Raw genomic sequence first — 12,799 nt, 5'->3', positions numbered from 1 at the left:
TTCATATGAAAAGAATTATAAATACGAAAATTAGAATGAATAAAACAAAATGTTGCTGAATGAACAAGAAAGTTTTATTTTCGTTTTATTGTTCTTATTTACTGCTCTTTTACTTAAAATTTGCCACATACATGTCTTCGCCGATTATACACATACTAACATTATAATAAATAGCAGATGAATTCGTTATCAAATTATATTCCTACAACAACATGTTTATAGAAATATAACAATAATTTTGGACATGAGTGTATGTGCAAGTTCGAACAGGGAGTAGGCCAATCGCAGAGAACTAATTGGGGTTGAGGGTCGCATGAGACAATGTATAAAACTTTCATAACAATCGAATGACCATATTTAATGGAGAGAGTCGTATACTGGCATCACAGGAATACAAAGACTGTTATCACGGTAACCAAAATACATATTTACTAAAGAAAAGGAAAAAGGTGGACACCAATTATTCAGGAAATATTTTCAATTCATTTTAAGATTATATAAGAAGTATATTTTCAATAAGGTTTAGTGGGTCGGGACTGAGTCAAGGGCCTGCTGTTGCACATGGCTGAAGATGATAATATCGGCACATGTTTCAACCACTTTTGGATCCCAAAATATTCTAGGTACTTATGTGACAGTGATTGCATGAATTCCTTTGAAACATTTGAACAATAAAAAAATAAATCCCATAGTCACCCGTATAAGTAAGCATCTTGTTGACTTCACCATCGCAGTTTCTGTAAGAAAACAAGAACAAGAGACAAATAGCATTGCTAATTTGTAAAATGATTGTAGAAATGGAGAAAGAAAAAAGTTAAATTAATCAAGCAATGTAACTATTGTGGCAATATAACAAGCAAATCTAATTACTTACGATGACCCATAATGTGGGAAATGTGGTAATATTTATCATAGTTCTTGCGTAAATTTAAATGAAAAAGATGTGAAGTATCTTCGCTCTATGGATCAAATTTGGCGATGCAAAAACTGTGAGAAAGTGCGTCGTAGGTCTATAACAAGTGAAACCCCTTTGGGAACTGCCGAAAATCTTCCCTCGTTAAGTGACATGTACCAATTATTACTCTCCATCAAGAAAGATACCGACAACCTAAAGCAGTCTCATAAGCAACTTGAAGAGGATTTAAACAAATCTCTTAACTTAGCTCATGAAAAACTGGACGAAAACGCAAAAGCTTTAAAAAGTCAAAGTGAAGAGTTAAAGAAGTGTACGAGAGTAATTGAAGAACTCAAAAACGAAAATTTAACTCCAAAAAAACAGGTTGATAAATTACAATTACAGATTGATGAAATAGATCAATACAGTAGACGAAATACTGTAGAGATTCACGGTATCCCTCTTCTTCCTAATGAGGATGTCACTAGCTTGGTTAAAAAAGTTGGTAATGCTTTAGATGTAAACATCAAGGATGACATGATAGATGTTTGCCATAGGTTGAAAAAGTCACCAAGCCAGTCTAACCCAGGTATAATTGTAAAGTTTGTTAGACGATTTGATAAGGATAGTTTCCTCAAGAAAAGAAAAGTTAAAAGAAATTTGAGTTGTAAAGATATAGGATTTTCTGTGGGGGGAACTATCTACGTCAACCAAAGTCTGTCATTAAATAGAAGAATTGTATTTAGTGAAGCTAGGAAAGTTAAGAAAGAGAAAAACTTTGACTTTCTTTGGATCGACAATGCGGGAAATATAAAATTGAAAAAGAAGGAAAGTGATACGTATGTATACACTCTAAATACTGTAGACGAGGTCAAAAGTTTGCTGTGAGCTAAATGGTTGATGATACGCATTGTATAACATTGAATTATCAGAATGTAAGAGGTTTAGAAACAAAATTAAGGAAATTATATATAGGTATCGCTGCAGCAAACTTTAAGATCATTATCTTAACTGAAACTTGGCTGTGTGACAATATTTACAATAGTGAATTTATCGATAATAGATATAATGTATTTAGACAAGACAGACCTAATAGAACGGGAGGGGGTGTTCTTGTTGCAGTATCAAATGAAATACATGTTGAAAGTTTGATAATGAATATTGAAGATATGGAAGTGGTTTGTCTCAAATTGGTAATGGGTGGCAAACTTTACTACTTAATATCGGTATATTTTCCACCCAATTCTAAAATTGATAAATATCATGATTTTTTAAGCAGGGTTGAGAGCATACAAAATATTCAATATCATGAAATGATTATCGTTGGTGATTTCAATATTCCGTCAGTTACAGATTCTTCTTATAACTTTATGCAGGGTGGATCTGTTTGTATCTCATTAGCAATTTTTTTGTCTTTATATAATTTACAATCATATAACTCTATAAAAAGTGATTATAACAAAACTTTGGATTTAGTGTTATCTAATGTGAAGAGTGGTATTGCAGTAAGTCATAATATGTGTCCTTTTGTAAAAGAAAATAAACATCATCCTTCTCTTACTTGTCAATTTTATATCAAGGAGCAGGTTAAGAAAATCAACTGTAGTCCGATCACTGTATACAATTATGCGAAAGCAGACTTTTATAACTTATACACGGGACTACAGAGGGAAAATTGGAATAGACTAATTATAAATAAGGATGTTAATAATGCTCTAGATTGTTTCTATAATATTTTTAACAATATTATTGATACATATGTTCCAAAGAGGACGTTGCATAAGAAACATTCATACCCACGCTGGTTTACTACAGAAATAAATATTTTAAAACATAAAGAATATTATAGAAAACGAAAACTGCATTCAGATTATAATCTAAACAAATTTAAGGAATTGCGTAGAAAATTAAAAAGTATTATGGATAAGGCACATAAATCGTATATTTTTCAAACTGAAAATATGATAAATACAACTCCGAAAACCTTTTGGAACTTTATCAACAACAAAAAAGAAAATAAATTAGCAACTAGTAATATGACCTATCGAAAACAATCTTTAGATACCAACAATTGTATTTCCAATGGTTTTGCTGAATTCTTTAAAAGTGTATATTCTCAAGATCCTGCTAATTATAATATAACCGATTCGGCTAACTTGAAGGTATCCCAATGCTTGAATATAAATTTTGTCACTGAAGAGGATTATGTAAAAGCAATTAGAAAGTTGAAACCATCAAAATCCTCCGGACCTGATTTAATACCAGTTTATATATTCAAAGGCTGTGGCGAAGTATTGATGAAACCATTGTGTTATATTTATAATCTTATGTTAAGAATACAAGTTTTCCCTGAAACTTGGAAGATTAGTAAAATCCGCCCAATTCACAAAAATGGTAATCCATCTGAAGTTGAAAACTATAGACCGATATCATTAATTTCTACTCCGTCTAAAATATTTGAACAGATTCTTTATGCTAAAATATATAATCATGTGAAATCTTATTTATCTATATACCAGCATGGATTTTATTCCAGGAGATCTACAATAACTAACTTAATTAATTTTACTCAATATCTCTCTGATTCACTTGATAACAAGAATAATGTAGATGCCATCTATACAGATTTCGCTAAAGGCTTTGATAAATTAGATCATGACATATTGCTTAAAAAGTTATCAGTTTTTGGTTTATCAGATAACCTTTTAATATTAATTTCATCGTACTTAAAAGGCCGTAAGACTTTCTCATGTATATCAACATAATAAAGAAAATTATCAAATTTGGTCGAGTTTAATGAAACAAATAGAATATTGACTCTGTAATCCTTGAATAGATGATGTTATTGTTTTATAATGAAATGTCCTGGTGGTTCCAAGTGTAATAAACAATATGATGTTTTCTTTTTAGGTTTTACATTTATATGAAATTTTGCGTACTTAATTTCATCGTACTAAAAAAGGCCGTAAACAATTTGTGATATTTAATCAAGTCAGTTCCCAATTGTACGAAGTTAATTCTGGCATACCTCAAGGATCGAACCTTGGACCTTTGTTCTTTTTGTTGTTTATTAATGACCTGCCGGCAGTAATAAAACATTCTAATAGTTTAATGTTTGCGGACGATATGAAATTGTATAAGCAAATAAAGACCCACAATGATGCTTTACAATTGCAGGAGGATTTGGATGAGTGTTATAGGTGGAGCATTTTAAATAAACTACATTTTAATGTGAAGAAGTGCTTAGTTATAACCTTTTTTAGAAAACATAATCCACTCCATTTTGAGTATACGCTGAACAAAGAAGCTATTCAAAGTGTTAAAGAAGTAAATGATCTGGGTGTAAGGTTAGACAATAAATTGTGCTTTAATACACACATTTTAAAAATAATAAACGACGGATATAAATCATTGGGATTTTTATTCAGAAGTACGAAAGATTTTACAAATATGCAAGCGCTTAAGATTTTATTCAATAGTCTCATTCATAATAAGTTGGAGTATCCATCTATAATTTGGGCACCTTTTTATAAGTCTATCAATAAGAAAATTGAAAGAGTACAAAATAAATTGTTGAGATACTTGTACTATAAAACACAAAATATCATCATACAAAGAAAATGTATCTTATTCAGCGTTGCTAAAAAAGTTTGACTTCATATCTTTGTGTGATAGAAGGCATTTTATGGAACTTGTTTTCCTCCATAAGTCTGTAAATGGAATAATCGATAATCCAGAGTTTCTCAAATTGTTGTACTTTAATATGAACAACAAATCTCTACGAATGAGACCTCCGTTTTGCTGTAAAAGATCAAATTCAGAAGCTCATTCAAATTCTTCTGTAATTAGATTATGTAAAAGATATAATAATATTATAAAAATGAATACAGATGTAGATTTTGCGATGCCTTTTCTCATGTATATCAACATAATAAAGAAAATTATCAAATTTGGTCGAGTTTAATGAAACAAATAGAATATTGACTCTGTAATCCTTGAATAGATGATGTTATTGTTTTATAATGAAATGTCTTGGTGGTTCCAAGGGTAATAAACAATATGATGTTTTCTTTTTAGGTTTTACATTTATATGAAATTTTGCGTACAATATCCTAGACTCGCTAGTTAATCCTTATGATTTCATTTAGTTTTACTATAGATTAACACATTCTCTGTTCTTCTTAGAAATATGTATGTATGTTTGTGTGTATGTATGTATATGTACTTATATGTATACATGTATATATATGTATATGTATGTGTGTGTGTGTGTGTGTGTGTGTATGTGTATATGCACATGTGTGTGTATGTATGTATGTGCATGTGAATGTATGTATTTATATTACTATTTTGGATTATGAAATCCCCTGTTAATGGAGATAACTTGAAAAGAAGGTATGGAATTCTCTCCTTTTCTTTTCTCTTATTGTAACTTTTATTTACTTATTTTGTTTGAATCTGTGTATTTTTGTTCTATTTACGAAATTTTTATATTTTACTGTTTGTAAGCCTATTGTAATTGGGGTTTATGCCCTGTAATAGGTGCAAAATAAATAAATAAATAAATAAATAAATAAATAATAAGATGGTTGTAAACATGATCGATTTGATATGTTGTTTCAGCTTTTCAGCACCTAGGACTTTAACAGAAGAATTTAATTATATAGTATTCCACCAGGAAACAAACTCGTCTTTCTCTCACTGGAGACAATAGAGCTATTTAGCCACCAAGATAGTCAATTAGTAAAATTTCACATTACGTAGTCGCACGTTCTTTATTTGATTTGATTTTACGTATAACATAGGAACCAAAGATCTGCACACAGTGGTTTATTTAAGGGAACTTAAGCCCGAAATTTTATTATTTTAAAGTAAATGAAATATCTTGCAGAATTTTCACTTTTCCAGGAATGACTTTAGCAAAGTCTCCCCGAAATAAAGTCGTAAATATGCCACTGTATGCACATCATAATATTTTACAAGCTTTTGTAGTAAGTCGTTTACCATCATACCAAGTTTGATTCAGATCAGATGACTTCAGTTGAACTCATATACGGTGCATAGTAACTTTAATGGAAAAACAAATGAATGACAAAAAAGAGCCCATTAAGAGCTACAAGCAGTGTTCGTAGGTTTTTCTACGAAAATTTCCCTCAACTGACTCAAAGTTTTCCCTTTTCTCTTCACATTTTCCCTAGTTTGTTGAATGTCCAATTCCTATTACAAAAATTATGTGATGCAATTTGTTTAACAATATTAAAGGAAGGGCCAACCACGTTTGTTTTACACATTTTAATCAGTGGTTTATTTCTAAAGAACAAAGAAAAAATAAGCATGTATATTAGTCAATCAGTTAGTGTGGAAATTTTCCTCCATTTTCACATCATGTTGAAAAATTCCCTTTTTCCTAAATTTTACGTACGAAATTTCCCTCACACTAGGAACAATGATTACAAATTCTATAGAGTGGTTTCAAAAGACATAAACTATAATATAAAGATATACAGTAGTGCAACAAGACATTACTTCCATTCAAAAGAATATTAATATATGTTTAGGAAAAAAGAAAATCGTTTTTAAATAATTAGAGGATAAAAGCATGATTTTACGTACAATTGTTTACTATTTTATTATAAAATTACTTCTTTATATACAATTCAACCTAACCAGAGATTATACTTTCATCTTTCTGTTTGAAGCGTTTATTTCGTTGTGTCATCTGTTTTCCATGAAAGAAACGTTTCACATTATACTTGCACAACAAAGGAAATGAAATTCGACAACGCCGCTCTTATGTGTCATTGGCTTTCGCCAAAAAACGTAAAGAGATTTGAGCCGGAGAGTGAGAAAATAAATAGCTACGGTAATTCATAACAATATTTTGACAATATACAGAGATGGATTTAGAAAGTAAAATCTGAGGGCGGAGTACGATAGGTATATCATGAGTTTACTATAAACTTTTAAACATAAATAATAGCTTCAATCAGTAGCGTACCCAGGAATTTATTTCGGGGGGGGTCCAAACTAAATATGATGGTATTTTATATTAAAATTCCTAAAATTAAGCTAAATTTTAAAAAAGTCGAAATTGCGGGGGGGGGTCCGGACCCCCGTGACACCCCTTCTGCGTACGTCCCTGCCCCTTCAATTATGTTTCTCTCAAACAACTGTGGTTCTTAGGCCCCATGCTAGATTCGCTTCTGACAATATAGAAACAAATTCGTACATGAGAGCGATGTGTGAAAAGACAAGAATTTTGAAAATGATAAAAAAAAAAAAAAAAAAGGATCAAAAATTGCCATCTTGGCCAAGAATTATAAGAATAATCCAAGAAAATGCATCAAAGGATTGCGATCTTGGCCTATAATTAATTTTTAGATCAGGGGCCACAAAATTTTAGAACGGCCTCTAAATCGAGTTTTCGTATTTGTTACAGAATAAACACATTATACCGAGTTAAGTGATAGTTTGGGTTTCGCTACACTATTTGTAGTTCTCCATATATAAGGCCTACAAGAAAATTTTTGCCTGAAATATGTTGGATCGTTTGATCCAGAAATGATTCATTGATTGAAAAAAAAATTCATAAAACGTTTCTCATAATTCTGCCTGTTATGTTTTAAAGTTTTCACTTATTTACTCTGTTCTCTTTGCCTCTATAATAAGATTTTAAACGCAATTTTATCGTTGCAATACAGAGAAGAAACAGTGATGTTCGTTAATAATACATTTCGTTACAAAATAAGGCATCAAACTTCAATATACTTTCAAATTAGTGAAAAAAAATCCCGCCCCTACCGAGAACACAGACCGATTGCTCAGTTCGCTGATAGATGTTTTATGTCTACGCTACTGCGTGTATAATATAATGGGACAATGTTATTAGCAAATTAAAACAAAGCCTAAAGATTATAACTATATAAACCAATAAAATCAACATATAAGCAAGCGAGTGAAAATTTTCATTCTTAGGCTTCGAGAAAATAGACTTTAATTTTTTGTAAACGTAAAAATTGTTCCTGTACTATAACAACAACATGTATGTTCTATTAAGACGAAGCTAATATTGAATTATACTCGCAGCAAATTTTACAATATGATACTAGCAAGGTGACAACAAACTTTACGAATAATGAGATACCGCAAGAGATTCTGAAGGTGAATGAGGGGATAGAGCGATGGGTTAATGCGGAGAATGGATAAGTATGATGTATCGAATAACGAAACACAATATAATAAGTTTTTCTTAAATTAATAAGATCCTTGGCTCTGTCTCCTGTTCAGCCCTTCTGAAGTATTCTCTGTTTGCCTGTGGTTACGAGAATCTTCTTGTGTCTTATTCCTTTAATAATACATAATTTTAGATTACAGAATGCTTTTTGAAATCTTTGTTACTAGCATATACGCATTAGTGAAATAGCAGCTCCCTACGAGAACGTAAACCCGTGCCAACCTGACGACAAAATCATGAAACGATGTTTGCACACTATAATATAATTTAGTGTCCAACCATGATAGCGGAGAAATAAAAGAGACAGAGAAACGAAACTTTGCACGAAGCAGCTCGAGAAAGGACAACACCTGCCCGTGTACTGACGAGCATCACCGGATGAACAATGTTGCCAACTCAAGAGAAAATCATGTATTTGTAAATCGAATGATCTAAATTGGACATCATCATTCATTGGAAGCAACAATGAAAATAAAGACAAAGAAAGTGGTAAACGCAGATCAGTGTTGTAAACTTTTGGAGAAATAACGTGAAACATGTGTTAAATGCAAACGGTTGCAACACACAGGGAGTGATGTACTAACGTTTTGTACACTTTAAATTAAGTATTGACAAGAACTGTTTACACTGACTCCAAGTCTAAAAGGCTCCGTTGAAAAAATGAACATCAACAGGACAGAAAAGTTTAGTTTGAAACAGGTGTAATAGCTCTAAAATGGTCATTAGTGCAATATGATTTAAAACCTATAAGGATAGGCAGTAGAGCATGAAGAGCAGCACTGTGGTTATATGAGATCGATACGTCACGTACTGACTGAGATATTTGATATCTTGTTAAAGCTGAGAAGTGCGTTTCGTAAAAGATTGCAACGCTGAGTGTACTAATGGCGTTTGAAATTAACACATGTTTCACGTTATTTCTCCAAAAATGTGCAACACTGATCTGAGTTTACCACCTCCTTTACCTTTATTTTCATTGTTGCTTAAATTGAAGATATTCAATTTAGGACATTCGACTTACAAAAACATAATTTTTGCTCGGATTGGCAACACTGTTCATACGGAGATTGTCAATACACTGGCGATGTCCTAATTTCTACAGCTGCTTCGTGCAAAATTTCGGTTCTCTGTATAACAAAATACTTTGGATAGATTAATAATTACCTGTACCTTGGGCAGAAAGTGCTAATACATGTGCACTATACTTAATAGAATGTTAAGTTGATAATAACAAAAGAAGAATGTTTTTGAGATATGTAAATTATTATTATGGGATAGTTGTTACTATGTAAAAATTTTTTATGGATACCTAGTCAGCAAGTTTGTGTGCTTGACAGTTTGAAGGAAAATATATTATAAAGTATATCAGCTAATAAATCATTTTAGCAACGTTCATCGACGTTATCATTTTAATAGAAAAGGTGAGGATAATGCTATATAATTATTAAAGATAATTTTTACGTGCAAATTAATACTACCACTCAATATTTGTATATCTTACTTAGACGGACCAGGTTGACGACTACCCTTGGTGAGCCGTTATAAAAATTTTGGTTTACCTCACCCGGGACCTTTCATAAATTCTATACCCCGAAGTAAAGTAAGGGTGAATTTACTTTTACAATTAATTTAATGAATACAAATTTGACCATATTGAGAAGTGGTAGAATAATCATAAGGAAAATGGACACTGAAATAATGGAGAATGAATCCACTAATAGTGACAACGGTGAACCTAGTGTAACATCAAGAATGACATCGGAAGACCGAATCTTGCTAGTTTTACAGCAGCAATTGAGTCAGATGTCTACCGAATTAAAGCAGACGATGAAGCATAACTCTGAAGAATTAAGTAGACGAATAGAACAGAAGTCTGATGAATCTAACAAGCAATACGAAGAATTGAAGCAGACGATGAAGCATAACTCTGAAGAATTAAGCAGACGAATAGAACAGAAGTCTGATGAATCTAACAAGCAATACGAAGAATTGAAGCAGACGATGAAGCATAACTCTGAAGAATTAAGCAGACGAATAGAACAGAAGTCTGATGAATCTAACAAGCAATACGAAGAATTGAAGCAGACGATAGAACAGCAGATGGAACAGAAGTCGGATGAAACGAAACAATTAATTATTCAAACGATGAGCGATATTACCTCGCAGTTCGAGGAAAAGTTAAAAGGAATATCGGAGGAATGCCAGGGTAATCACAACCACCTGAGCCAAGAAATCAGTGATATAAAAAAGGATTTGGAAGTAACCGAATCTTCTGTTCAACAACAAAAGATCCAGGTCATCAATAATGCTAACAACATACGAGCAAATACGCAGTCGATAGCTACGTTACAGGAAGAAATTAGAATGCTACAGGTTAAGGACAACACATACCGTAATAACATGTGTAGTGATCGCTTGGAGTTTCCCCACTCACCAGAGATGAACTCGCCTTCGCCGGTGTCTGATGATGATATTATATTGGAAGAAATACATCCAAAGAGTACAGATGGGCGAAACATAGATGGTATAACGACACATCATGTTATGGATAAGAACTATCACCCAATAAGTACACGGAATGATAAAAGGAAGGTAAAATTAAGTGTTAAGATGAGTGAAATTCGAGCTATGAGCAAATTCAGTGGTAAGTGTAACGAGAATGCTACTTCTTTCTTAGAGAAATTCCAGGACGAATGCAATATTATGTGTATAGATAGATCACAGTATATGAAATTAATTCCTCATGTATTACTCCCACCTTGTTCATTATGGTTTAAAGCTGTACGTGATCACATCCATACATATGATGAATTCAAAGCGGCACTAATCGCAAATTATGAAAATGACTTTTTGCTTGCGAATAGAGATGCTACCATTAGAAATCAACACTTCAATCCTCGATTGCATAAATCTATTGTAGAATTTGTTGTAAATACATACAACGAATTAAAGGTCGTTAATCCATTGCAATCGGAATCGAGAATAATCGCATCGATTCGAAATTTGCTTCCATTTAAATTGCAACAGATCTTATTTTCCACACAGTGTATGAGTTTCAACCATTTGTTAATGCTTGTCCAATGCTATGAAACTCAATACCATGCCATGAATCAACAAGCAGGAATGGGTAAAAATAAGAATAATTCAGATCATTTGGTGCCTGTTCGGAATTTAAATATCCGAAGTGTGAATAATACGGAACATAACCTAAGCCGAGTATACTCTAGCAATCAAAATGAGCAAAATAGACAAAGTTATGTAGGGAATCCCCCTAACCCAATTAATCGTAGTAATACATATGTTAGATCCTATAATGATAATAGGTTTAAAAATAGACGTAATGGGAGGACAAGAGATGGCACTTCACATCCGGATCCAGGTATCACAGTAATTCCTGTACCGAATAATAATACGGGACATAATAATGATTGTGCAGTACAATGTACTTTATTAAATTCATATGCAAGTACGAACGTAACCTGATTACCGTTAATGAAATTAGGTTAAACATATATCAGTTATAGATTCTTGTGAACTTTTATTTTCAATTTTGTGAGTTAATGTTGATAATAAAAACGACTCTTATGAATACTTGAAGTGCTTAAATATAGTTTTAGATAGACTGGAAAGTTAATTTTCCAATGATTTTAATTCTCTCTTGTTAATGTGAAGAATTATAATTCGGTTCATAAATGATTAAAAGCAAAAGTTATTTATATTAGATTGATTTTATGTTGAAAATTTAACTGTCAAAGATTATGTTAAGAAGAAGATCTATTCTATAAAATTAATTATTCGACGACTGTTTTTATGAGCTATCCTATATATTATCCGAACAAGATTCTTCTTTATTATGACCTCTTAGTGCCACGATGTATACATTAGAATGCAACATCTAACTTATTTGTTATTTAAAGCGCCCTGAAAGATTAAACATTATTTATAATTTCACTGTTTTAATAATGATCAAAACTATTAATCATAGTAATTTGTGTTTCACCCTCGTTAATTATATGAATGAGCGACGGTAATTTTAATAAGAAAATATAATAATAATATAATGAATGTAATTAAAAATAAGTATTGATGAAGTGTAATATTTGTTATAAATATATCTACATATATATGAAATGTAATAAAGATATATACGAGGTGTGATTAAAATATGAAGAACATATATAATATAAGAGCACTATTGTAAACGGACCAGTGGTTCTTGAAGATAAAAGCCAAGCTCACTCATGACTTTTATATTCAGTCCAATTGTCGGGCGACATTTTATATAACAAAATACTTTGGATAGATTAATAAGTACCTGTACCTTGGGCAGAAAGTGCTAATACATGTGCACTATACTTAATAGAATGTTAAGTTGATAATAACAAAAGAAGAATGTTTTTGAGATATGTAAATTATTATTATGGGATAGTTGTTACTATGTAAAAATTTTTTATGGATACCTAGTCAGCAAGTTTGTGTGCTTGACAGTTTGAAGGAAAATATATTATAAAGTATATCAGCTAATAAATCATTTTAGCAACGTTCATCGACGTTATCATTTTATAGAAAAGGTGAGAATAATGCTATATAATTATTAAAGATAATTTTTACATGCAAATTAATACTACCACTCAATATTTGTATATCTTACTTAGACGGACCAGGTTGAC

General features: G+C 31.6%; 1 protein-coding gene across 1 annotated transcript; it reads left to right on the top strand.

Annotated features, from left to right (window-relative positions):
* The first annotated feature begins 961 nt into the window (after nucleotides 1-961).
* Nucleotides 962-1,783, top strand: LOC145667823 (uncharacterized). The gene has a single exon (XM_081735255.1). The coding sequence runs from the start codon at nucleotides 962-964 to the stop codon at nucleotides 1,781-1,783; it is 822 nt and encodes a 273-aa protein (XP_081591381.1).
* Nucleotides 1,784-12,799: the final 11,016 nt, after the last annotated feature.

This window comes from Thermobia domestica, chromosome 13 (assembly GCF_964235325.1).
Source record: "Thermobia domestica chromosome 13, izTheDome1.hap1.1, whole genome shotgun sequence".
Taxonomy (NCBI): Eukaryota; Metazoa; Arthropoda; class Insecta; order Zygentoma; family Lepismatidae; genus Thermobia; species Thermobia domestica.
The sequence above is the reverse complement of the archived record's forward strand: the minus strand, read 5'-3'. Positions and strand labels throughout refer to the sequence as shown.

Coding starts and splice junctions, on each gene's coding strand:
- LOC145667823 (XM_081735255.1), top strand. CDS start 962: ATGGATCAAATTTGGCGATGCAAAAACTGTGAGAAAGTGCGTCGTAGG.